This window comes from Leucopleurus acutus (genome assembly GCF_964270905.1).
Source record: "Leucopleurus acutus genome assembly, chromosome: 7".
Taxonomy (NCBI): domain Eukaryota; kingdom Metazoa; phylum Chordata; class Mammalia; order Artiodactyla; family Delphinidae; genus Leucopleurus; species Leucopleurus acutus.
In genome coordinates this window covers 74,929,646-74,955,836 of record NC_139150.1, presented here as the reverse complement: position 1 = coordinate 74,955,836, position 26,191 = coordinate 74,929,646, and the positions used below count along the sequence as shown (strand labels likewise).

The window sequence follows — 26,191 nt, the reverse complement described above, 5'->3', positions numbered from 1 at the left end:
AATTCATTTCCCGGTATTGATATTTACCCTTTTAAAAAATGTATGTTTCTCGACAGCCATTATACAAAGGTAGCTTAAAGGAGGCAAAAACTTGTTGAATTAGTATTGACCTTAGAAAATGAAAAATTTAAAACTATGGTCTAAAACAGAAGTTTCTTAGATGAAATAATTAAACATAAAATTCTTCAGCTTATAGAAAAAAGAAAATAAAGATGTAAAAACACTCATAGTTGTATACATCCAAAATAATTGAAAATGGGATCTTGAAGAGATATTTGCACACTTATGTTCACTGCAGCAGGATTTCACAATAGCCTAGAGGTGGAAATAACCTAAATGTCCACCAACAAATGAATGAATAATGAAAATGTGGTATGTACATACTACAGAATATTATTCAGCCTTAAAAATAAATCCTGTCACATGTCACAACACAGATGAACCTTGAGGACATTATGATGTGAACTAAACTGGTCACAAAAAGGCAAATATTGCCTGATCCCACTTATATGAGGTATCTAAAATAGTCAAACTTTTAGAAATATAAAGTAGAGTGTGGTTAGCAGGAGCTCAAGAGGAGGAAATGGGGAGCTGCTGTTCAATGGTATAAGTTTCAGTTTTGCAAGATGAGTATGTTCTAGAGATCTGTTGCATTAACAATGTGTAGATAGTTAACACTACTATACTGTACACTTACAGATAGTTAGGATGGTAAATTTCGTGTGTTTTTTATCACAATTAAAAAAATACTCATAGTTAAACCAACAGTAGGTATAAATCAAATTTAGAATGCACCTACTCCACTTACGTGGAATATAATTCAGATATACAAATAAAACTATGGCAAACAAACTTTAAGCAAATCTGGGCAGATAAAATAAATGTACAGAATGATAATTTTCCACCTATATCATCAATTTAAATTCAACTGCATATTAACAGCGTTCAATATGCATTTGTGGATTCACAATCCTTTATATAAAACTCCTAGGCAGTTGTGTTTTAGAATGCAGAATTCTTTGAATTTTAGAAAAGTAATATAGTGTATATACTGATTATTATATAACTCCCATGACAGGGTCTGAGGCAGCACCCGACATCAAGTAGATAAATATACTTCTGCAGCAAAAAGTATGAACAGTCACACTAGGTAGGATAATTAAAAAGCCTCATGTCAGGTCAGGTTAGGTTTTGCTGTAAAGAGCTTTTTTAGATTTGGGGATTCCAGATAAAGAGATATTATGGAAACTATTCCATTTTGGGAATCTTTGAACATTTTTAAGTTAGCAAATAGCGTCTTCCTTCTCCATGATCTCACAACTGCCAGAGTAATTTCCAGTAGATAAATAAAACATAGCTAATTCAAAGTCACCATACACCATCATAGTTAGAATCCACCACTTCAGAAAACCAAAGATACTATACAAATTTTGACTTGACTTTATCCTAGGCTCTTTAAGCTCAATTATATTTGTTTCTAATCCCTACCTGCACTATCCAAATGGCAGCCACTAGCCACATATGACTTTTGAGCATTGGAATGTGTCCAGTCCAAATTCAGATGGGCTGTAACTGTAAAATCTCATTGATCATTTTATATTGACTACATGTTGAAATGATAATATTTTGAATACACTGGGTTAAATATAATATATTATTAAAATTCACCTGTCTCTTTTTACTTTTTTAATGTGGCTACTAGGCAATTCAAAATATATATGTGGCTGGCATTACATTTCTTTTGGACAATGCTACTCTAGTCTCATGTTAGTCATAATGGCTGAAACTATAATTAAAACATTACCACCTCTAGGATACCTCTCTCCTAACTACCCAAGACCACAGTGGATATGAGCCCTGTGCACGTCCATTGCTCCTTATCCTTCTATCTTAACACTGTTTCATTACACTTCAATTGTTTGTTTGGCATTCCACCAGATTGCAAGTTTCTTGAGGAAACAGACTGGATTTTTTTTTTTAATCCCTGTATACTCAAGTTACAGCAAAGGCATAAAGCAAATACTCAATAAATGTTAAATGAGTGAGAATATCCCAATGAATTACTATTAAGTTGATATGAAAAGTCACAAAAAATTCTGAGCCTATGAATGACTGCAGCAATAGGCAGTCATAAATTATATCCTCAGTCTTTCAAAAAAAATCAAAGAGAATAACATTAGATTTTAAAAGTTCCAGTTTGTTACAGAAAAAAAGGATATTAAAATCTAGGTTGTTTCCTCACCTGAAGTCAGATTCCTAGCCGTACTTTGTGATTTCTGCATTTCAGTAGATTTAAAATTGAGATCATCCTGCATCATCTTCAGCTCTTGATTGGTGATAGAGGATATCTGTTTCATACGATTTATATTCTGTATTTGCAGAGACATAAAAGTGGAAAAAAATTCCACTGATTTAACTTTCCAATAAAACTCTTGAAAATGCTGCTAAAGGACTGGATGTTTTGAAAGGGTATTCTTTTTTGAAATACATCATTCATTATATATATATTTTATAAAAGAATACAGTGAGATTCAAAGTGGTTTTCTCAATAAGGAGAGGTTAAATTAAAATTCAGAATTGTTTCTTTTACATTTGCTTTATTTTACTGTAGAAAAAATTCAACTATTCTATTTTAGGAACTGACTGGATTTTTAAAACACTTAGAATATTGAAAAGAGACCACGCATTTTTCCTCCTATGGTACCACACAATAGTAGCTGCTCAATAAATGTTTTTTGAGGAATCAAGATACTCATTAGGTATCCTGTACTCTTACATAATAGTGAACCACTGCAGTTTTTGAGTTGTATTTAGAAAGGTAATCACAGTAAAAATAATGAAGACACTAAGACAGGTACATGGTACTTACTCGACTACAGTGTTCCAAGAGTGCAACAATGTTGGCTTCTATCTGTGCCTTCCTTTCCAGTTCCTGGTTCTTAGTTTCCTCAAAAGTCTCAATAAAGGCTGCCAATTGAAAAATATGATGAGATGCTACTGTTGATATAGCTAAACACTACATAAGTTCTGATTTGTAGGTGTGAAAAGTACTTTTTAGAAATTCAAGGCAAATTTTAAACTATCACTGTTTAATTTTTTATTAACCCAAGGGTAATTAAACTACTCAATAAGAACATTTCTACATACTTTCAGGCTTTTAAAGTTTGTTATGACCTTAATATAAATAAACTAAAAATTTATAAATTCAGGTTCAGAAGTAACAGTTGATAAAATGGAGATGAGAATAAATCCTATGTTTTTACACTAGGATCTCACTGATACACCTACAATTAACATCTATAATTAGCCACTAACTTTACTTTGGAAAATATTACTAGCTACCTTTTCTACCTGCAAATTGAGTATTTTATAATGCCAAATTAGTCTCAACTAAGTAAGTTTAGTAATTTATTGTTACAAATAAATATTCTAAGAAATCCTCCCTTTTCTTCTCTAACATAGAATTAGTACATAATTTGCTCTTACTTACATTCTTAAAATATTTCTATGGATCTTCCAAAACTTAACTTAAAATAATTTTACTATTAGCATGAAACAACAAATTAATTCTGAGATAATTTTTGGTACTTGCTGAGATTTTAAAGAAATCTTGGGATATCGTTAAGCCAGAGTTGGTAATTACTGCTTTATGACATGTTTCTATGAAGGTAACAATCGGCCTCAGACCTATAAAAATGTCAGATTTTTAAAAAATAATAATTTAAAAAGGAAACCAGTAATCGTTAATATAGTCAATTTTGATAAACTTATGAATGTACAACATAAGTTTAAGTGAAGATCTATTTACACAGTCAAATTCAGATTTTTTTTTCAGATTTTTTAAAAAAGTGAATAAGAAGCTACAGTAGAAGGCTACTAAAGCTTCAGTTAGTAATAGAACCAAGAAACAAAATCAGAGGTGAGGGCTAATAAATAATGAGATAAGTACTATGAAAAGCTTAAAAAAAGGTGAAAGATATTAAAGGTGAAGCATGTGAAAGAGAACATTCAACAATCAATGAGTGGTCTATAGACTATACAGACTATAAATGTACGTATTAGCTTTAGAATCTATCCCTAACATACAGTCATACACATACATACACATGTACAAAATCTTTCTAGAATTCTCTACCCATCTAAACTATGCTAGATATTTAGTAATACTTCAAGGCAAATGCTTTGAATGTCCACACTTCTGCACTTCTATTATTAGTCATTAAATCTTCTCAAAATGAGATCTCTGATTCAGTATAAATAAACAACTGAGAATATATTTTCACATCTATAAGATTATCACTTACTGTCCATATTTTCCTCCCTTTTTTTTAGCTCCTTGTACTTCTGATTCATTTCACCTATAAGAGATAAAAAATTTAACATTAGTTTCAAGAACTTAAGATATAGTACTCTAAATTAGAAATACCTCTTAGGTTCTCGATATGCCATTAGTCATTAAATATTCAGTATTTTCAATTAGGTGAAATTCATTTACATTGACTTACAGGGTCTTTCAAAACAGCTATATATATGTGTATGTTTGACTATTTGGAAAGAACAATCCCCTGACTGGAAAGGACTGAAAGACTCTCCAATGGTTCTCTATTTCACTTCCAACTTGGAGATATTCAACCTATGCATGCACACACTGGTGACGGGAAACATAAGCTCCCATGAAATTTCATTTCATCTCTGAATAGCTCATAACAGCAAACAAGATGTCAGGGTTACTTCCCTCACAGAGCTTAAAGTCTAGAGATTTAACAATTAAAATGTACTGTTATCATATGAAAGTAAAGGGTGCTATAGCAGCACACAGCAAGGACAATTAATCTAGTTCAGGGATTCAGGAAATTTTCCTCTAAAGAAGTAATATTTAAGCTGCATTATAAAGAATGGATGAATAGGAGTTACTTGGTCAAAATATAGAAGGAGTTGAAAGTCAAAGCATTGTAAGTACAGAAATATGAAAGTGAGGATGAATATGGTAGCACAGAAAACCGAAAGAGTTCTGAGGCAGAGAATGTGAAGTGAAAAAGTGGCACAAAGATGAGGCAGGTTATGAGAGACCTTATAAGACACATGTTATAAAAGTCTGGATTCTCTCCTAAGGGCAAAAGATTACTGAAGAATTTTAAGCAGAGTAATAAAATTATCAACTTGCATTTCTGATCTGGAGAATAAAAGAGAAGTAAGAGTGGAGGCAATAAGACCAGTTAGGAGGTTGTCAAAGTAATCCAAATGAAAGAGGAAGACTGCCTGGTGGCAATTAGGATGTAAGGTAGAGGATTTTCATTTGAGACATTTAAGAGCCAGAGTGAGGTGAGGATTTTGGTGAGGGTCAGAGAGGGAGAAGTCAAGTGTGACTCCCAGGTTTCTGGCTTGGGTAATCGAGGACATTGTGGTACTAAAAAATAAATAAATAAAAAGAAAATTGAGGAATAAACTGCCATGTTGCATTTAATATATGTAAAAGACATGATTAAAAGGGCAAAAATCCATGGCCCGTACAGATGGATGAAATCGGACACTTTAGCTGCATAAAGGGACCATTAGTAGAGGTGGATCATGATTATTTTAGAAAAACAGGATTTTCAGTGTAACAGAAATTGAGATTTGGAGGCCCAGGGCTATTTTCTTGAACTAGTGAGATGGCTGCAGTCCTGTGCTCCCAGGGCCCCAGGTAAAGAAAGCAGAATAAATTTGTGCTTGATCCAATCTGTACAGTTTCTTCATTAAAGTCAGTTAGATCTTAGCATTCTAGAGAAACAAAGGAAGCTTACTAAGACAATGCCCAGCAAAGATGGAGAGAATAAGAGATTCCTAAGGGTGTTCCTGGCAAGAAGCTGGCATTTAGAAGGACTTTAGGAAGAAGAGTTCTAAGAAAATGGGGGAGCCAATAGTTAGAGTCCAGAGGCTAAAACCCATTGGTCAGCCTGTGTTCTATATATCCTCCTATAAGCTCTACAGTTTTGCCAAGTACCGGCTAGAGCAGCAATAACATTAGGGAGTGGAGGTAGACAGTCAGAATAGAGCCCCTAATTACGTGGAGGCTACGGACTTCCACTCGTATACTTGCTTGGGTGGGAAGTGAGTTACGATTACACAAAGGTGATGGCAAAGTCAGAGACCCAGGTCAGCAGACAGCTTTTCTGCTTTCTGGTCTGAAAACATTTTTCCCAAATTCACTGAGGACAATCCTTATACAGAGAAAACCTTGTCAAGGCCCCCACCACCAGTACTCATAGTAAAAAGTCTGAAAGCTACTGTATAAGGATAGTAAATACCCAGAGGTCATGAATTCCCAGCCAGTGAACACTCAGAACGAATGGGAAACATTTGGTTCACTCTAAGACTTTGGATGCATTAACAACTTTACTGATCAGTTCAGATGATCAACAATGGTCTCAGGGCATACTGATGCAGCATGATTAGTTGTAAGGGGAAGGGGAGAGATCTTTTTGTTTCACTAATAACAAAGTTTGTACATGATTAAGTTTTTTTTGAAAAATACATTATAGACAGATTAAGATTAGCCCTATAATGATGTTACCATTCAGTAATTTATGGCAATAGTTTTTTGGATGGGAAACAAAGAGAAAGAATATGAGCTTGCAGCATACATGATCTGGAATATCCTCACAGGAGGCTTATATGCTTGTAAATATTATATAACATATGTGAAGTAGCAGAAAAGCTAGTATCTGCTGAATCTGCCATGGCCTAGGTTTCTAAAAAAGTCCTAGTTCCTTGTGTGGCTGTCTGAGAAGTTGTCCTCTTGGGAGATTGGTCAGGCATTAAGGGATTAAGAAGAAGGCCTGCATCCTAGGCTTTATAGGCATTTAACTACCATCTTATCTTTCCTCTTCTAAACTTAAGAGAATTTCCTACACATGCTGTTTCCAGCTCCTCATCTTGCTATTAGACCTTACGACACTGCAATGAGGCTTCTCCTCCTGACATTCCAATGAAATTGTTCACAGTAAGATTATATGACTCCTTAATTATCAAATCCAAGGGGCAGTTTCAAGTTATCTTACTCTGTAATATTTGACACTATTGATACATCCTTTCTTCTTCCAATCATTTTTCCGCTTATGTTTTTTGTTGCTTGGGGGTTGGGCTTTTCTGGTTTTTCTTACTCTCATTCCTTCTTTGTCTTCTCTTCATAACTTTCCCTTTCTTCATTTAAATTCTGGATTCTGCTCTTCATTGACTTCTAATGCTACATTATATCCAAGGAAATCCCACTCATTCTTGTGGTTTAAAAATTCTTAAATTTGACCTTTTTCCTAATTTTCAGATTGTTTTATCCAATTGTTTACTACACATATTCATGTGGGCACGTTTCATGACATCCTAATACACAGCCTATCCATAATTAAATGCATCAGTCTTCCCCCTCAAAGTCTGTACCCCTCTGTATTGCCTATTATGTTTGAAAGCCCTTCACCATACACTTATCATCCAAGTCAGAAACCTGGGAGATTCCTCCCTCCTTCTCCCCTCAAATCCATGCTCCAAGTTGCCATCAGATTGAGCTGGAAGACATATCTGGTCAATGTCTCCCAGCTATACAGCTGGCCAGCTGGATTAGTTAGGACAGAGCTCCCATATATCTTAGCAAATTCCCAAGCTTCATAAAACCTCCTCCCATATCACTGTTACTAAAAAGAGAAGAGATCAGGGCCCTAGTGAACTCCTCTATTTTGTGATTTCTTAGTTGGTGGACTAATATCTGAGCTTCTCATGAGAGGCAATGTACAGATGTGGGCAGTCCTAAAGTAGGGTAAAATATAGGGCTTGTTACAAAATCTATCCTTAGATTTAATATTATAGGAGAGGACAAGATCATAGACAGGGGAAGCTAATCAGTTATCACACTGGAGGTGCAAAGCAGGCCATAAAAAGGGTCTAATCATTTTAGAAAGATCAACAATGAAGAGACCAAAGGAGAGGGAAAAGGACACGTTCATAAAATGAGGGTTATTTTAGAGCTATCCTCAAACTCTGAGTATTTGATGTGATCATAGTTCTACATAATTTATTTCTTCCAAGTTTAGTGAGCACCTATTATGTGCCAGATACTATAATAGGTGCTAGGGATATCAAAATGAACAAGACAGTTGCCACTCTATCCTTGAAGGGTGTACAATCTGTTAGGTGAACAAAAGCAAAAAGTTACAATGCAACATAAGTACTGTAACTAAGCTATATATGAAGTACTATGATAACTAGATGGGTGAAAAGAGTTCAGAAGGCTTTTATATAGGAAGTATCATATCAGCAAGGCACTTTAACAGGTAACAGAGGAATTATAGAGATGAATAAGATATTTTCCTTCAAGAAATTTATGCTCTAGTAAGACAAGTACCCAAAAATTTCCACTATAAATTCAGGCCTCTTTCCCCTTACAAGGGGGAAAGAAGAAATGAGTACGGACTGTTACAAAAGACTTGGGATATTGTAGAAAGGACACTATTGCTTTTTGATACTCTCAGCTATAGCCAGCCAGTGGAGTAAGGGAACTAGGCTCTTCTTCCAGCACTAAAGGGCTGAGTACCACCATAACCACCTTTCTCCTCACTTGTCAGTAAGGTCATCTGACTCTTTTACCTCTCTATCATAAAATGTTCTCTTGAATCAAGGCTTAACAGAGCAATCTTGGCTTTTATACTCTGAGAAGCAGTTCTGACCCTGGAGAAGGGTCTGATCACCATTTTCCAGAACAGGTAGCTACCCCAATCTTCTCTCATGATCAGTGTACAACAAGGCACAAGCTAGTGACTCCTCTGGCTGCAAGGCTCCCAAGTCAGCAGACCTACTGATTTTAGAGGTGAAAAAGTAGCAGATAGTAAATAAAATTAGAGAGGAGGGGCAAAAATAAACACCAAGGTACTTTTGCTGGAAGGTAGGATTCTTTCCTTTCTAGCACTTGGGGTCCTTCTGAGGCAAGCTAAATATCCCGGTACCTTCGAGCGTTCAGTACCTTCAAGTGTTCCTTATGTGTCATAGTTTCAGTCTTGTTATCATTCTGTTCATTCTACTCTTAGCCCAGTTCTTCTGGACTAAGAGTTCATTCTACTCTTACTCCAGTTCTTCTTCATTCCTTTTAAAGTATGATGCCAAGAAACAGAATTCCAAGCAGACTATCACTTCTCATAGTCCATATATTCATCTTTTGTTAGTGTAATCTACGATTCCAGCTGTTCTGGAGGCTGTATCACATGAATTCACATTGAGCAGTTATCTAAACCCCCTCTAACATTTTCACATATTTTAGTAAGATACAGCACTTTCTCCTCCCCCATTCCTGCTTCAATTTTAATTAATTTTGGAGTCCTATTAAACTTCATCTTTTTACATTCAGGCTCTCTCTCACCTACTTTTCACACATCACTATAGCAGTAAGTGATAAACTAATATATCAAACATTGCTAAAATGGTATGCTAAAATGAGTACATATAAGTTTAATGTTTTAAACTAACTTTTAGCTTCAAGCTTCACCCAATTTATCAATTATACATTCAACAAAATGTTTTAAATTTTGGCAGGAAAGTTTCTTTACAGCTATGCAGACAAGGTCTGATTATTCTATCTACTAGAGGCATTTAAAATATATACAATAAAAATTCTCTAAATATGTAAAAGTTAAATTATTGCCTAAAGCCTCACCATTTCTGAAGAAAATAAAAAGGACTATGAAGAAGTTTGTTTCAACAGAGTAATGTCCATAAAATCAGATGGTATAATGAGTAATCCTTGGCATGTATACTAAACACAATGTAAGTTCTTAATTATTTCCTAAAGCAGTGGTTATCAAACTTTAGCATGCATCGGAATCATCAGGAGGGTTTGTTGAAACACAATTTGCTAAGCCCTATTCCCAAGGTTTCATGTTTAGTAGGTCTGGGGTAGAGTCCAAGAAGTTTTATTTCTAACAAGTTTCAGATGGTGCTGAAGTGCCTGGTCTGAAGATAATACCACCATACTAATAAATAGTTTAACCAATCCCCAAATTGAACAATAAGCAATGATTCATTCTTCTTCATTGTATGTATATTGAGAAGCTACAAAACAGCAATGTAAAGATGCCATTTGAAACTCAGATACCAGCTGATAAACTGAATATATTATCTTGTACATCTTGGGGAAAATACTTTCCAAATATGTTTTGGGAAAATCTCCAGGAAAGTTATTAGTTTCAGTTTATAAATTAATAGCATTACATATGGTCACCTTATCTTTGATAAAGGAGGCAAGAATATACAATGGAGAAAAGACAGCCTCCTCAATAAGCGGTGCTGGGAAAACTGGACAGCTACATGTAAAAGAATAAAATTAGAACACTCCTTAACACCATACACAAAAATAAACTCAAAATGGATTAAAGACCTAAATATAAGGCCAGACACTATAAAACTCTTAGAGGAAAACATAGGCAGAACACTCGATGATATAGATCACAGCAAGATCCTTTTTGACCCACCTCCTAGAGAAATGGAAATAAAAACAAAAATAAACAAATGGGACCTAATGCAACTTAAAAGCTTTTGCACAGCAAAGGAAACCATAAACAAGACGAAAAGACAACCCTCAGAACAGGAGAAAATATTTGCAAATGAAGCAACCGACAAAGGATTAATCTCCAAAATTTAAGCAGCTTATGCAGCTCAATATCAAAAAAACAAACAAGCCAATCCAAAAATGGGCAGAAGACCTAAATAGACATTTCTCCAAAGAAGATATACAGATTGCCAACAAACAAATGAAAGGATGCTCAACATCATTAATCATTAGAGAAAGGCAAATCAAAACTACAATGCGATATCATCTCACACCGGTCAGAATGGCCATCATCAAAAAATCTACAAACAATAAATGCTGGAGAGGGTGTGGAGAAAAGGGAACCCTCATACACTGTTGGTGGGAATGTAAATTGATACAGCCACTATGGAGAACAGTATGGAGGTTCCTTAAAAAACTAAAAATAGAACTACCATATGACCCAGCAATCCCACTACTGGGCATATACCCTGAGAAAACCATAATTCAAAAAGAGTCATGTACCAAAATGTTCATTGCAGCTCTATTTACAAGAGCCAGGACATGGAAGCAACCTAAGTGTCCATCGACAGATGAATGGATAAAGAAGATGTGGCACATATATACAATGGAATATTACTCAGCCATAAAAAGAAACAAAATTGAGTTATTTGTAGTGAGGTGGATGGACCTAGAGTCTGTCATACAGAGTGAAGTAAGTCAGAAAGAGAAAAACAAATACTGTATGCTAATACATATATGGAATCTAAAAAAAAAAAAAAAAAACGGTCACGAAGAACCTAGGGGCAAGATGGGAATAAAGATGCAGACCTACTAGAGAATGGACTTGAGGACACGGGGAGGGGGAAGGGTAAGCTGGGACAAAGTGAGAGAGTGGTAGTGTATATATGGACATATATACACTACCAAATGTAAAATAGATAGCTAGTGGGAAGCAGTTGCATAGCACAGGGAGATCAGCTCGGTGCTTTGCGACCAGCTAGAAGGGTGGGATAGGGAGGGTAGGAGGGAGGGAGATGCAAGAGGGAAGAGATATGGGGATAAATGTATATGTATAAGTGATTCACTTTGTTATAAAGCAGAAACTAACACACCATTGTAAAGCAATTATACTCCAATAAAAATGTTTTTAAAAAAAGCAGATTTCTAATCAGAAACAATGTAAGTGAGAAGACAGTGGATCAACATCTCTGAAGTATTAAAAGATAACATCTGTCAACCTTGACTATACCCAGCAAAAATATCCTTTGAAAATGAAGGCAAATAGGCATTCTCAGACATACAAAAGCTGAAAGCATTCATCACCAGCAGACCATAACTACAAGAAATATTTAAAGTCCTTCAAGCAGAAAGAGAAAGATCTCAGATGGAAATCTGGAATCTACATTAAGGACTGAAGAAGAGCAGAAATGGGTAAATAGTAAGATTTTGCTCCTTATTAGTAATCGTTTAAAAATATAATTGACTGTCAAAAATAATAGCTATGCAAAAATGGATATCTCAGAAATAACTAAATACCCTTGCCAATTGCATTATTATGAACTTTCATCAAATCTTTAACCGTGGTCATTTTAAAGTCTTTTGTCATTTACAGACAGTTCTGGGTGTACTCGAATGCTTTTGCAAAAATGTTCCTATAAAAGGGTTTCATCTTCAAGGAATTCATGGAAAAGACTCTTGAGACATGCAGGTTTCTGGTAACTGACTGTACTGCTGAACTGAATGAATAAGCATTTTCAGAAAGATCAAGATGAAAAAAAAATTAATGACATGGGACTGAGTGAACTGATGAGGATGATTATAATTTTTTGACTTTCTGTTTGAATTAAAAAAAAAAATCCCACAAGGACTCAAGAGGCAAAAAATATACAAACCAATTTTCACTGCAAAGTAAAGGAGCTGTTACAATGGAGGATTACTGGACTGAATGTCAATATTATGACATAGTATGAGTGTGTTTTGTGTTCAGTAATTGCAATCATTGTTGCTTTTGTTGTGGTCAACCATTTACAATGCTTGGTGTCAGTTTATCTCTTGTAAAAATAAAAGACAGTGTATGTGTGTGAAAAAAATAGCTACGTAGTTATTACCTTATAAAATACGTAAAAGGAAAATGTGTGATGACAATACCACAAAGACCAGGAAGGGAGAAGTAGAAGCATGCCATTGTCAAGGTTCTTATACTATACATAATGAGGTATAACATGAAGGTAGACTGTGATAAGTTAAAGATATACACAATATCCTAAAGCAACCACTAAAATAACAAAACAAAGAATTATAACTGAAAGACCAATAAAGAAGATAAAATGGAATCATTAAAAATAATTAATCTAAGTCAGACAAAGAAGAATGAATAAATAAACTGTGGTTTATCTTCACAGTGGAATACTACTCAGCAATGAACAGGAGCAAACTGGTGACATGTGCAAATATATGGATAAATCTTAAAATAATTATGCTGAGTGAAGGATCAGAGAAAAATGTGTACATAGTTATGATTCTGTTTATATAAAATTCTAGAAAATGTAAATTAATCAACAGTGACAGAAACAAGATCATCGGTTACCTGAGGATGGGAGAGTGAAGCAGGTTGGAGTGGGAGGGAGAGGCTGCAAAAGGGTATTAGGAGATTTTGGGGATCGTTGAGTATGTTTACTCTCTTGATTGTGGTGATGGTTTCACAGGTGGATGCATATGTCAAAACTTATCAAATTATGTACTTTAAATATGTTTACTGTATTGTATGTCAATTAAACCTTTGTAAAGCTGTTTTAAAAAAACTAAAAAAATTAATTAATTAATAGCATTAATAATAACAGCCAATAACATTTATGTGCAATTTTTAAATTGCATGCTATTCTGAGTCATACACACACATGCTCCATTCATCTAATCTTCACAGTAACCCTAAAAGGAAGGTAGGTACTGTTATTATCGCCACTTTAAAGATGAGGAAACTAAGGTACAGCAAGGTCAAGTAGCATGTCTGAGATCAGCCAGTAAAACAGCACAGCTCAGATTTGAATCCTGGCATGCGGGTTGCAGAACCCGTGCCCTAAAACAAAACTATTCTGTCTTTATAAATTCTATTTTACTTGACATAATCAGAGAATAAAAGCTTCTAACCTGAGCCTTGGAACTATGAGTAGGAAGAAGTATCCTACAGACAAACCAAAGAAAAGGGTTGTATTTTATGTTTTTACTACCCTTGAAAGCAGCATATAAATTATAGAGTAAATTGCAATGAATTCATTTGAAGTTTAGGGCAGTAATCCAATGATCCTGTAGCATTTTATGCATACTTCTATTATGATACATATTTATCACATTGTAGCTGTTAGATATTTAGATGTCTGTGATATGCTGTATTGATAACCACATGATATTCCATTTTATCAATCTTTGGGAAGATACTGTATTCTAAAACTGAAGGATTAATTTGTAGTGAGCAATAATGCCCAAAAATCCTTCTTGGGTAGAAATGTGACTGTACTTTGTAAACTGTGTTCCTTAAGCCTTGTCTGAGCACGCAGATGTCCAGAAAATTAGCTCCACCTCGTGGATCATGGTAGTACTACAAATTCAGGCCTTTGAGAACAGTGAACTGTCAGAGAAGTAATTAGCACTGGTGAGGATGCACTTTCACATACTGCTGCTGGATGTATAAACTGGTACAACCATTTCTGGAAAGAAATTTTCAAAAATAATCAAAATTGTATACATAAGTAACCTTCTATTCAAAATTTCACTTCTAGAAATTTAGCCTATAGAAATATACAAATTAACAAACATATATGTATCAAGGTTATTTAGTGCAGCATTGTTCTTGGTAGTGAAAAATTAGAAACAACCTAATGTCAATGTGGATACAGCTAATACTATTTAACAAGAATATCAGCATGACTACAGCTAATAGTTTTTGTAAGTACTTAAATATGTGCCAGGGACCATTCTTAGTCTGGCTTTAAAGCCCTGACATTGGCTACTATGCAATACTTCTTAGAATGAAGTATATACATCCTCATATGGAAGAGTGTTCATCATATACAGTTAAATGAAAAGACTCAAGCTCAGAAGAATTGTATCACTCAATTAAATATATATACACTAAATATATATATATATATATATATATATATATATATATGCCGTGTATAGAAAAAAGTCTAAAAGGCTATACATATCAAACTGTAAACAATGATTACCTCTGAAGAATGGGATGTGTATGAGGAGAAAGGAGATGATTTTTACTTTATACACTTTTGTATTGCTTGAATTTTCCACATTAAATACACACCAGGTTTGTACATAAAAAGTACACAATTAAAAAAAATAAGTTAATTGGAGTCTTTAAAATAACTTTAACTACTTTAAGGAAAATTTTTTAAAACTAGTAAGGGGTAACCTCCTAGATGCTGACTGATAATTTGCACAGTTAATGACAATACATGAGAATGGTCATTTGAGGCAACACACACACACACACACACACACACACACACACACACACCCATAAAATGAAGTACATTCAAGGTGATTAAAACGCTTCAGAAATTCTGGGTAAGTTTATAACTGGTAATTTTTTGACAAAGATGGTAGGTTGAACATGCACATCTAACCCTAACCTGCCCCACCCCCCAAACTCCACTAAAATTATAGTAAAAAGAATTTTTAAAGGTCAAACTCCCAGCAATGAGGAAAATAGGAGAGGAAACAATAGTAATAAAATTTTGGAAGCTGGAAGCAGATGGACAAATGGTAACTAACTTAGCAGACCTGAGAAAGTCTAAACCTAAGCTGCACTGGGTAAAGATGAGAATTAACCAGATTTCAAAAGGCTCAGGAGTTCTGCATAGACAATCACTTATTTTGTGTTCCTACACCATGAAAGGTTTTGTCGTGTCTTAAAATAGTAACACTGCTCTTTTTAGAATTTAACAGAATATAGTGAAGAGTACAGTAGAGGCCTGAGTTAAGTGGACCAATAAACACCATTTACTTTGAGGGACCTTCAATATGAAATATACAAAAATTAATTTGTGGTGAGAATAAATTTTCTTAGTCAACAATTACCTTATCAAAAACTAACTACTCAACCACATGTTAGAAGTAAATCTTTAGGTAAAAGAATAATAAAAATAATATCCTATGTTGAATGAGAATATAGGCTACTATTAGCTTGTTGCCTTCACCTAGAGCTACAACGCCTTTTCCATTACTTTCCCTTTCTCATACAGAAGCAACATTTTAAAAAGCAACAATTAAGTAAATATTTAATGGTTGGCACTTCAGCTTGAGAAAGGAGAAATCAGGATGGATTCCAGGAGAAATCAGGCTTTTCTGAAAAGTAGCATGGCATCTGCCAATAGTGCTCTGCTTTAATAATGATGCAGATTGTAGCCGAATCCTGACCATATAACAACTTTCAATAGAGCTATTTCTCACTGCTTCTAGTTAGCAAAAATAGTAACAATTCCTTTCCTGCTAAAATATAGGATAGTACACATATTTAAACCTAAGTATTTTTTAGAACCCATATAACAAAGTTACCTGATCCAGCAATAAAGTAAAACTACTGTAGGGGTGAAGTCTAACAAATACTTAACATAATAGGATTAAATCCCCCAGCAGTTTAAAAAAGTAATGACATCTTATTATAATGAAAATTCTCTGTTATCAGGTTATTTCACCTTTAAAAATTACTTACAAAGACTAAATAAAGATTTGAGAGCAAAGAAGCCCATCTAGAATTGGTCAAAAGTGTAAGTGTATTATGAGGATTTTTTCTGCATTACCCAGATTGTCACAGAAACTGATAACTCAGCATCTAGGAATAATGAAGATTTTTGTAGAATAGCCAAATAACTGTTAATTGATTTTATTAAGTTAACTTTGAGACAATGTAACTTTTAGCAAATTGTAACTTTAAGGACTTAAAAAGTGCAAAAATATGATGAACTTGAAGAAGCTGTTGGATTACAGGACCACCATTAATATCTAGCAGAGAACATAACTGTACCTAAACCAGTATCAAAGGATGCCTTTAAATTTAGAATGAATTATGCAAACCTTTTAAAAGTTTATTTGAAAACTGAAGGGTTGGAGCAAGTACTAACAAAGTCAGACATGTACAAACACATTTACAGTTTAAGTGTTATGTTAACCAGAACCCCTACAAGGCAAAAGGTGGCCTAGCTGGATTACACACAGGTGCCATAAATGGAAGAAACCAGGTAACATCTAAGAAATTAATAAAATGGCCAGAAGGAATAAAGCTGGGGGCAGAGATAAGTATGGACCAGAAAGTCAAAATAACTTGATAATCGTCCACATCTTAAGGAGCAGATTATCCACAATCTTGAGTCAAGGGACTGCTGAGAATGCAGATGTAGATAAGAATCCACCTCTTTACTGGAAATCATAAATCGAAGGTAGGAATCCTCTAAAAAGTAATAAAACTGTTGCTAACTAATCAAGCTCTCTCTGTAGATAAGAGTGCATTTGTATATCTTAAGAACTAGAGGGCCCAAAGAAGTGACTAGAGCCCAACTCTCACCTTTAATTCATTCTACAAATCCTTCCCTTCTAAAATACAGGACTGGGAATTCCCTGGCTGTCCAGCTGTTAGGACTCCATGCTCTCACTGCTGAGGGCCAGGGTTCAGTCCCTGGATGGGGAACTAAAAATCCCACAAGCTGCACGGTGCAGCCCAAAAAAATAATAATTATTTAAAAATATATAAATAAAATACAGGACTGTTTAATTCATTCCACAAAGACTTATTGAATGTTTATTTTCCCAGGCATTGTGTTGATGAAAGAGGTTACCAAAGTGAACAAGACACAGTCCCTGTCCTGGAGGATGTAGAGCTTAAGGGAAAAGACAAACACCTAAGTAGAAAGTGGTAAAGTAATGTGGTCAATACATTTATGCCGTGTGTTCTGATAACAGAGGGGATCACTCACTTAGCCCAGCCCAGAAATAGGTCAGGGAGAGAAATTAGGGTTACTATGTTGGATATGAAAGGATACCTGAGCTAGATCTTAAAAAATGAGAAGTTAGTAAAGTAAGTAACAGAGAAAAGAACATTCAAGAAAAGGGAACAAATAATAGGAGCAAAGGATTGAGCATGAAACAATCCTTTGATGTATGATAAGAGGGTGAGGTGTGAAGTACCACTGGTAGATTATTATTATTATTCTTAGAATGTAAGGATAGAGATGCTGAGGGGTAGGAGAGGAGGCTGACAATGTACAGGTCAGATTATGGAGGGACTAGAATGCCACACAAAGATTCTTAAACTTTATCTTGTAGGTCACGGGGAACCACTGTTAAGTGGAGAATGATACAGAATCACATTTCACATAAGTCACTCTGGCAACACTGTGGTGGATGAATCTGACAGGGAGCAAGATTGGAGGTCGGGGACCAGTTAGTAGACTACTGAAATAGTTCAGGAAAGAAATAATGAGGTCCTGAACTAACAAGTGACCTTCTAATAAAAACCCCAATAATCCAGGATGATCAAAGTGTAGTAGAACAAAAAACTAATGCATTGATATATATGTGAACATACAATACATAATATTTATATATCACATATATTTTTATATGTACATATATATATGCTTTTTTGCTACTATTACATTACATTATAGATTGTGCCTTTCTACATTAATCAAAAAGGACAGGTAATTCCCTGGTGGTCCAGTGGTTAGGGCTCCTCACTTCCACTGCAGGAGGAACCGATTCGATCCCTGGTCTGGGAACTGAGAGCCCGCAAGCTGTGGTGCGGCCAGGAAAAAAAAAAAAAAAAGGACAAAGAATTTACGAAAACAAAAAGGAAAAGGGAAGCTACAATTCAAAGCATTCTATTTATCGTAGAACTAGCAATTAATAATAAATTGTTTAAAAACACAGATCTACTAGAGAATGGACTTGAGGATATGGGGAGGGGGAAGGGTAAGCTGTGACAAAGCGAGAGAGTGGCATGGACATATATACACTACCAAACGTAAAATAGATAGCTAGTGGGAAGCAGCTGCATAGCACAGGGAGATCAGCTCAGTGCTTTGTGACCACCTAGAGGGGTGGGATAGGGAGGGTGGGAGGGAGGGAGACGCAAAAGGGAAGAGATATGGCAACATATGTATAAGTATTACTGATTCACTTTGTTATAAAGCAGAAACTAACACACCATTGTAAAGCAATTATACTCCAATAAAGATGTAAAAATAAAATAAAATAAATTGTTACCCCCAAATGAGTTATTTTACTGGAAAAATAAATAGAATTCTGCTAGAAATTTAAATTTAGAAGGAGGAATATTATTTAAAATGTATCCCATAAAGCATCTGAAATCAAGAACATTATCAGATTTCTCAGAATAATTGATTAACAAAGAAAATCTATATACTAGATCTACATAAATTAAAAGCAATAAAATAATTTAATAAAGAAAACAACATGACCTTAGTAACAATTTATTGTGAACCTACCTTGCCATGTGTACCACTTACTATTTGTAAATCTTAGTGAGGTAGGACCACTATATTCATTTCGCAGATGAGAAAATGAAAGCTCAGATAAGTTTACTTACCTAATAACCAGGACTTAAAGTTTGTCTGATTTTAGATGTCTTGTTTACATGTAGCCACATGTAAATAAGACTGTAAGCATTTCACAAGAATATTTTTATTTCACAAATACAGCACTTCATATCAGAAAGCCAAGATTAGGTTTGGGGAATAGAGCTAACACTGGGGTCAAAGAGAACTTGATTTATATCTAGACTTTACCCCTTACTAGCTGTGAGAATTTGAGTTAACTTCTCTGAGTTTCAACAAGCATAAAAGAGGTTAGAAGCCTTCAAAGTGTTCCTGCAAAGATCACAAAGTAACCAGTCCAGGTAAGTAATCAATTAATAGTAGCTAATGCTATTATTCATAAATCAATAAAATGTATAAATAAAACTAATACACTGCATTAAAATTGAAATAAAAAATTAATTTAGGAAAAGAACACCCTTTTCCTCTGCTATGAATGTTTCTTTAGCCATAATAGGCATATTATTTACAATAGAATACCTAACTCATAAGAATATATAGTCAACTCTTGATAATCCAATAGCATATTAACTGGCTTGCAGTTAATCTGTGATTAAAGTGCCATAGTAAGCCAGCTTTTCCTCCCTTGTTAGAGACAAGTCGGTTAGGAACCTGTGATGCCCAAACTCTTCCCTCAACCACACATACACTGTAGCTCCCAAATCCCCACCACAGCATTTCCACCCGAAGTGCTCTGATCCCTGCCTTGGCACTTCAAATCCCACTGCTGGGGAAAGCTGAGAGAGGACTGGAATAATCAGTACTTGCCACCACATTAGTGGGTCCCCTAGCGAATAATTCTTCCTACATTTTTTGTGATATTTGTGATGTGATCCTCACTCCCCTGTAACTCTACCACTTACGCCAGTTAATAGCTGACAATATTGAAGAAGTATAACTTAGAAATCTGTGAGCAACTTTAAACCATTTTACTTGATTAAAAACAAAAAATTTCTTGGGCTTCCCTGGTGGCGCAGTGGTTGAGAGTTCGCCTGCCGATGCAGGGGACACGGGTTCGTGCCCTGGTCCGGGAGGATCCCACATGCCACAGAGCAGCTGGGCCCGTGAGCCATGGCCGCTGAGCCTGCGCGTCCAGAGCCTGTGCTCAGCAACGGGAGAGGCCGCAACAGTGAGAGGCCCGCGTGCGGCAAAAAAAAAAAAAAAAAAGAAAAAAATTTCTTGCTGTATAGCACAGGGAACTCTACTTCACTTCGCTGTACAGTAGAAACTAACACAACATTGTAAAACAACTACATCCCAATTAACAAAAAAATTTGTTTGCAAAACAAAATAAATTCTTGCCATTATATAACCATTTTAAGTTATATAAGTTTTTAGTTGGCTTAAATAGTTCAACACTAACTATAATATTTAGTTACTATTAAAATATTTAGTTACTATTAAAATTCAATACTAACTATAACATTTAAAATATTACTTAAATGATTCAATACTAACTATAATATTTAGTTACTACTACTAAATATTTTAATAGTTTAGTATTTTAGTAGTTAAACTTAGTGATATCACAAAGAATTAAATAATAAACCCCAGGTAAACAGTCCCTGAGGCCCAAGTTAATACTGTATAAATACTGCTATGTATCTATATTATACTTCATAAAAATATTTTAAAAATTACCTTGGTGTTCTTCTAAATCCATGTCAAGTTGTCTAATTTCTTCATTAAGCTGATTTATTTTTTCTTTTATATCTGTTAACCTGTTGAAAATATTATTTAATGAATTTATGGCAGACAATTTAGATATTCAGTAAAAACATTTAGTGACGATGTTATGAAATCTTACATCTTTTTGAATCTGCAGAAACAATATCAATAAATAATATGCTTTATTCTGAGGACAATACTATAAATTTGAGAGAAAAATCTTTTTTCATGATTCGCATTTAGAGTACAAAGTGTGTTCTGAGAATGCTGGCTTGCCTGATTTCAACAGTAGACCCTTCCCTGCCAGCCATCTTTTGAGCTTTACTTGTGATATTAAGAAAATAAAAAATCTTTAGCAACCTTCTTTTTGTAGGTTTATATAAACTAAACTAAGTTAGCAAGTTTGTCTTAAAAGTTAGAAAATAAGAGAAAATTTACCATTGAGAGAAGATTATATGGGTTAAAATTTTAACAAAAGCAGTTGTACTTATTACAAAGCTATAGTAATCAAGACAGTATAATACTGGAATAAGGATAGACATATCCTTTTAAGGATAGACAATGGAATAGAATTGTGAGTCTAGGAATAAGACCCTGTATCTATATACAACTGATTTTTGACAAAGGTGCCAAAACAATTAAACAGAGAAAGAACATTAAATAATATTTCTTGAAAGAATATTTCAACAAATGGTGCTGGAATAACTGGATATACACAAGCAAAAGAATAAAACTGGACTCCTACCTCATACCATACACAAAAGTTAACTAAAAGTGGGTCATAGATCTAAACATAAGAACTAAACTATAAAACACAAATAAAAAAACATAAGCATAAATCTTCAAGAAATTGAACTAGGCATTGGTTTCTTACATATGACACCAAAAGCACAGATGACAAAAGAAAAAAATAAATAAACCAGATATAATCAAAATTTAAAACTACTGGGACTTCCCTGGTGGCGCAGTGGTTAAGAATCCGCCTGCCAATGCAGAGGATACAGGTTTGACCCCTGGTCTGGGAAGATCCCACATGCCGCAGAACAAATAAGCCTGTGCACCACAACTACTGAGCCTGCACTCTAGAGCCCATAAGCCACAACTACTGAAGCCTGTACACCTAGAGCCCATGCTCCGCAACAAGAGAAGTCACTGCAATGAGGAGCCCGGGCACCGCAACAAAGAGTAGCCCCCGCTCGCTGCAACTACAGAAAGCCCGTGCACAGCAATGAAGACTCAATGCAGCCAAAAATAAATAAATAAAATAAATAAATTTATTTAAAAAATAAAGTCTTAAAAAAAATTTTAAACTTTTGTGCTTCAAAGGACACCATAAAGAAAGTGAAAAGACAACCCAAATAATGGAAGAAAACTTTTGCAAATCATTTATCTGATAAGAGACTTTATTTAGAATATATAAAGAGCTCTTACAATTCAATAATAAAACAATAAATAACCCAATTTAAAAATGGGCAAAAACACAGGGAGATCAGCTTGGTGCTTTGCGATGACCTAGAGGGGTGGAATAAGGAGGGTGGGAGGGAGGCTCCAGAGGGAGGGGATGTGGGGATATATGTATGCATATGGCTGATTCACTTTTTTGTACAACAGAAACTAACACACTATTGTGAAGCAATTATACTCCAATAATGATCTATAAAAAATAAATAAATAAATTTTAAAAATGGGCAGAGAATGTGAATAGACATGTCTCCAAAGAATATATATATATGACCAATAAGTACAGGAAAAAGAGTTTAAGATCATTCATTAATCAGGAAAATGCAAATCAATGATACCACTTCACACCTACTAAGATGGCTACACAGTAATCAAAAATGACAGATAATAACAAGTGTTGGTGAGGTCATGGAGAAACTGGAACACTTATACACTGCTGGTGAAAATGTAAAATGGTGCAGCTGCATTGGAAAATAGTCTGGCACCTCCTCAAGAAGTTAAATATAGAGTTACCGTATGAACCAGCACTCCTAGGTAAATTCCACTCCTAGGTAAATACCCAAGAGAAGTGAAAATATATATGTCCACACACAAAAACATGTACACGATTGTTCATACCAGCATGATCCATCACAGCCAAAAAATAGAAACAATCCAAATGTCCATCAATTAATGAATGGATAAATAAATATGGTATAGCCACACAAATGGGATATTATTTGGCAATAAAAAGAAATGAAATACTGATACATGCTACAACACAGATGAACCCTGAAAACATTATGCTAAGTGTAAGAATCCAACCACATAGGACCATATATTGTATGCTTTCATTTATATGAAATGTCCAGAACAGGCCAATCTACACAGACATAAGGTACAGTGGTTGCTTAGGGCTGGGAATGGGGGATGAGAGGTGTGATGGTTAAGGGATATGGGTTTCTATTGGGGTGACTGAACTGTTCTGAAATTGACTGAGGTGGTGGTTGCACAACTCTGTGAATATAATAAAAAACTCTGAATTGTACACTTTAAATATGTGAATTGTACAGTATGTATTATATCACAATAAAGCTGTTTTTAAAAAGCAATTATACTATGTAATGGCTCTTAACTAAACATTCAAAGAATTATTTAAAGCTATAAATAAAACTGAAAGCTGCATCAATATTGTCAGTGTGAATCACAGAAAAAATGACTGTAACAATATGCACCTCTTACACATTTAGAATGCAATTTAAAAGATGAGAAATGAATGTAAAATGTCCTAGTGTAAAAGTACTTACTGTCGCTCCATGCTGGCTATTTCCTGATTATCTTCTTTAACCTATAAAGGCATGAAGAGAAAACAGAATTTAAAGAATTACTCATTGTTAGGCCATCTTAAAGAGATTTTCCTTCTAGGGTGTGTACTAAAATATCAAATCTAGTCGCTTTAAACTTATTTCTTGAAATTCAGCCTTTGAAGTTAAAAGGAACATCATTAGGGAACTATTCACAGATTTTTCTTTCCTCCTCAAAGGAAGAGTGGTGACTGATAAATATCCATACCTATCCACGTGGCACCAAGAAGTTAACACATCTTCAGGTCTGGATCAATTTACATAAATATCTAGGATTTTTGAGCCTGTCTCCCCCACCCTGCTCCCCCTGCTCCCCACCCCCAACCCATGCACACGGTAGGGCTGCCAGATTTAGCAATCCTCGTTACATCTGAATTTCAGAAAAACAATGAATAACTTTTGTGGTATGTATTTGGAATACACTTACTGTCCTTACGTGTATACTTATTCTAAAAGATTATTCACTGCTTATCTGAAATTCAAATTTAACTAGTCATTCTGTATTCTATCTAGAAATTCTATACCAAGATCACACTCTTCGTCCCCTGCCTTCAATGATCTCTTTCCAAGGAACTTCAGAGATTCTAGATTTTGATACCTTTCTAGAATGATTCTAACACTTAAATAGCTCCTGAGTTGATCCCTAAGCCTCCTACAAACCCACTGGATTCAATCTAAGACCACAAAGGAGTCCCATTTGTAGGTTCCTGACTAGAGGTGCTCCCAAATATATAGGCTCCTAAGGGCTGTATATTTAGGGTGTCTCAGGATAAACAATAGGATAAATTAAAGCCAGTCTTGGGATAGTAAGAAAGCTACTGAACACATCTGACATAACATGGTGACATACTGTGATTTCACAGGACATTTTAATTCCATTCACTTCATGGTGGCACTGATAGAAATAACCACACAAAGTTGTCAGCCTTGGGGCACTTCATTTTCTAAATATGAGGCCCAAAACAAATAATGGAATACATCCTCAATAAGATTAATTATTTACTGATCAATAAGAAGGGTTTCAAGTTTTTCTTATAAGGATCCAAAACATGAAAAAATGACCAAAATATGCATGAAGACCATATAAAATTAGGATTTAAGCAAAAAAAAAAAAAACAGTTTATTTGAGAAATGACTTTTACCTAGATCTTCTTAGTCAAGCAGTTCATATTAATTTAGATGGAGTTCACTTTTCACTGTTTTTTAAGAAAATAAACTTATTAGTTTTCTGTTCAATTCATATGCCTTAAATAAAACAGACTGATACATTTACCAAATCCTGACATATTAAAATACATATGTTTGTTTTTCCTACCTGCTTAAGTAATCTCTCTCTCTCTTCCATTGGGGATCCCATGCTTTTGTCTTCCGCAATCATTTGATCTCGATGGGACTCCAACTCATAAAGTTTTTCATGCAACAATACAGCCTCCTGTTTTACCTGGGAGTGTGCTATTTCCTGAAGAGAATTAAAATAATTTTAGTATTTTATCAAAAACTATTCAAATAGTTTTCAGTTTATAAGACTAAGGACAAATTTAAACTACCAGCATCTTTAAATAGAGATATCAAGAACCTAGAGTACTCAATAATGCTACAAAGTACGTTTCTAAACACTGAAGAATAAAAATAAATCCCTATATACTTTCATAAGCAATTTTCAGTCTAAGGTTCACAAGAAGGTGGTAGCTTTAGTTTATTTTCTAAATATAAGACCTAAACAAAGATAAAGACATCTCTACTAATGGGAAGATAATAAAGAAAATGTAACGATGTATGTATAACTTTAACCACAAAACCCAATCCAAAGTCCAAGGAACTGATCGCTAGAGGGAAGATATTTTCCCCTGAATAGATCATATATATGCTTTCCTACAAGTTTATGGGTTGAACTATATCCCCCAAAAATGTATGCTGAAGTCCTAATCTCCAGCACCTGTGAACATGACCTAATTTGAAATGGAGTCTGTGCAGATTTAATCAAGTTAAGATTATCTTGAGGTCATTAAAGTGGACCATAATCCAGTATTAACTGCTCTTTATTAGAAGAGAAGAGAAAAAGCAGAGACACCTGAGGAGAATGCCATTTGATGATACAGGCAAAGAATGGAGTGATGTAGCTACAAGTCAAGGAACAAATGCCAAGGATTGACAGCCAGCACCAGAAGCTAGGAAGAGGCAAGGAAGGATTCCACCTAGTGTCCCAGAAGAAGCAAGTCTTTGATTTTAGACTTTTAGCCTCCATAACTACAAGAAATTTCTGTTGTTTTATGTCACCCAGTTTGTGATACTTTATTACAGCAGCACTAGGAAACTAATAGACAGGAGTAGTAAAATTATCATGTATTCACCACTGTTCTACTGTTCACAAAGAGAAAATAAGGGATGTGATAATTTTAAAAGATAACCAAAAGAGCTAGGGATGTTGGTGGTAGTGGTGATGATGATGATGAAAATGATATTTGAAGCTGTTATTTATTGAGCACGTATTCTGTGCCAGGCACTATACTTCATATTTTTTATATACTATCTCTAACATTCAA

The 26,191-nt window shown here is 34.7% G+C and overlaps 1 protein-coding gene across 3 annotated transcripts in view; it reads right to left on the bottom strand.

Annotated features, from left to right (window-relative positions):
* Positions 1 to 26,191, bottom strand: part of IFT74 (intraflagellar transport 74) — a 78,161-nt gene that overhangs the window by 13,025 nt on the left and 38,945 nt on the right. For all 3 annotated transcript variants that reach the window (XM_082843277.1, XM_082843279.1, XM_082843278.1), the window contains exons 11-16: positions 24,964 to 25,107; positions 23,592 to 23,632; positions 20,818 to 20,897; positions 4,305 to 4,358; positions 2,870 to 2,967; positions 2,243 to 2,369 (exon numbers count right to left, since the gene is read on the bottom strand). In XM_082843277.1, coding sequence (XP_082699403.1) covers positions 2,243 to 2,369; positions 2,870 to 2,967; positions 4,305 to 4,358; positions 20,818 to 20,897; positions 23,592 to 23,632; positions 24,964 to 25,107 — 544 coding nt within the window. The remainder of the gene's footprint in view (positions 1 to 2,242; positions 2,370 to 2,869; positions 2,968 to 4,304; positions 4,359 to 20,817; positions 20,898 to 23,591; positions 23,633 to 24,963; positions 25,108 to 26,191) is intronic.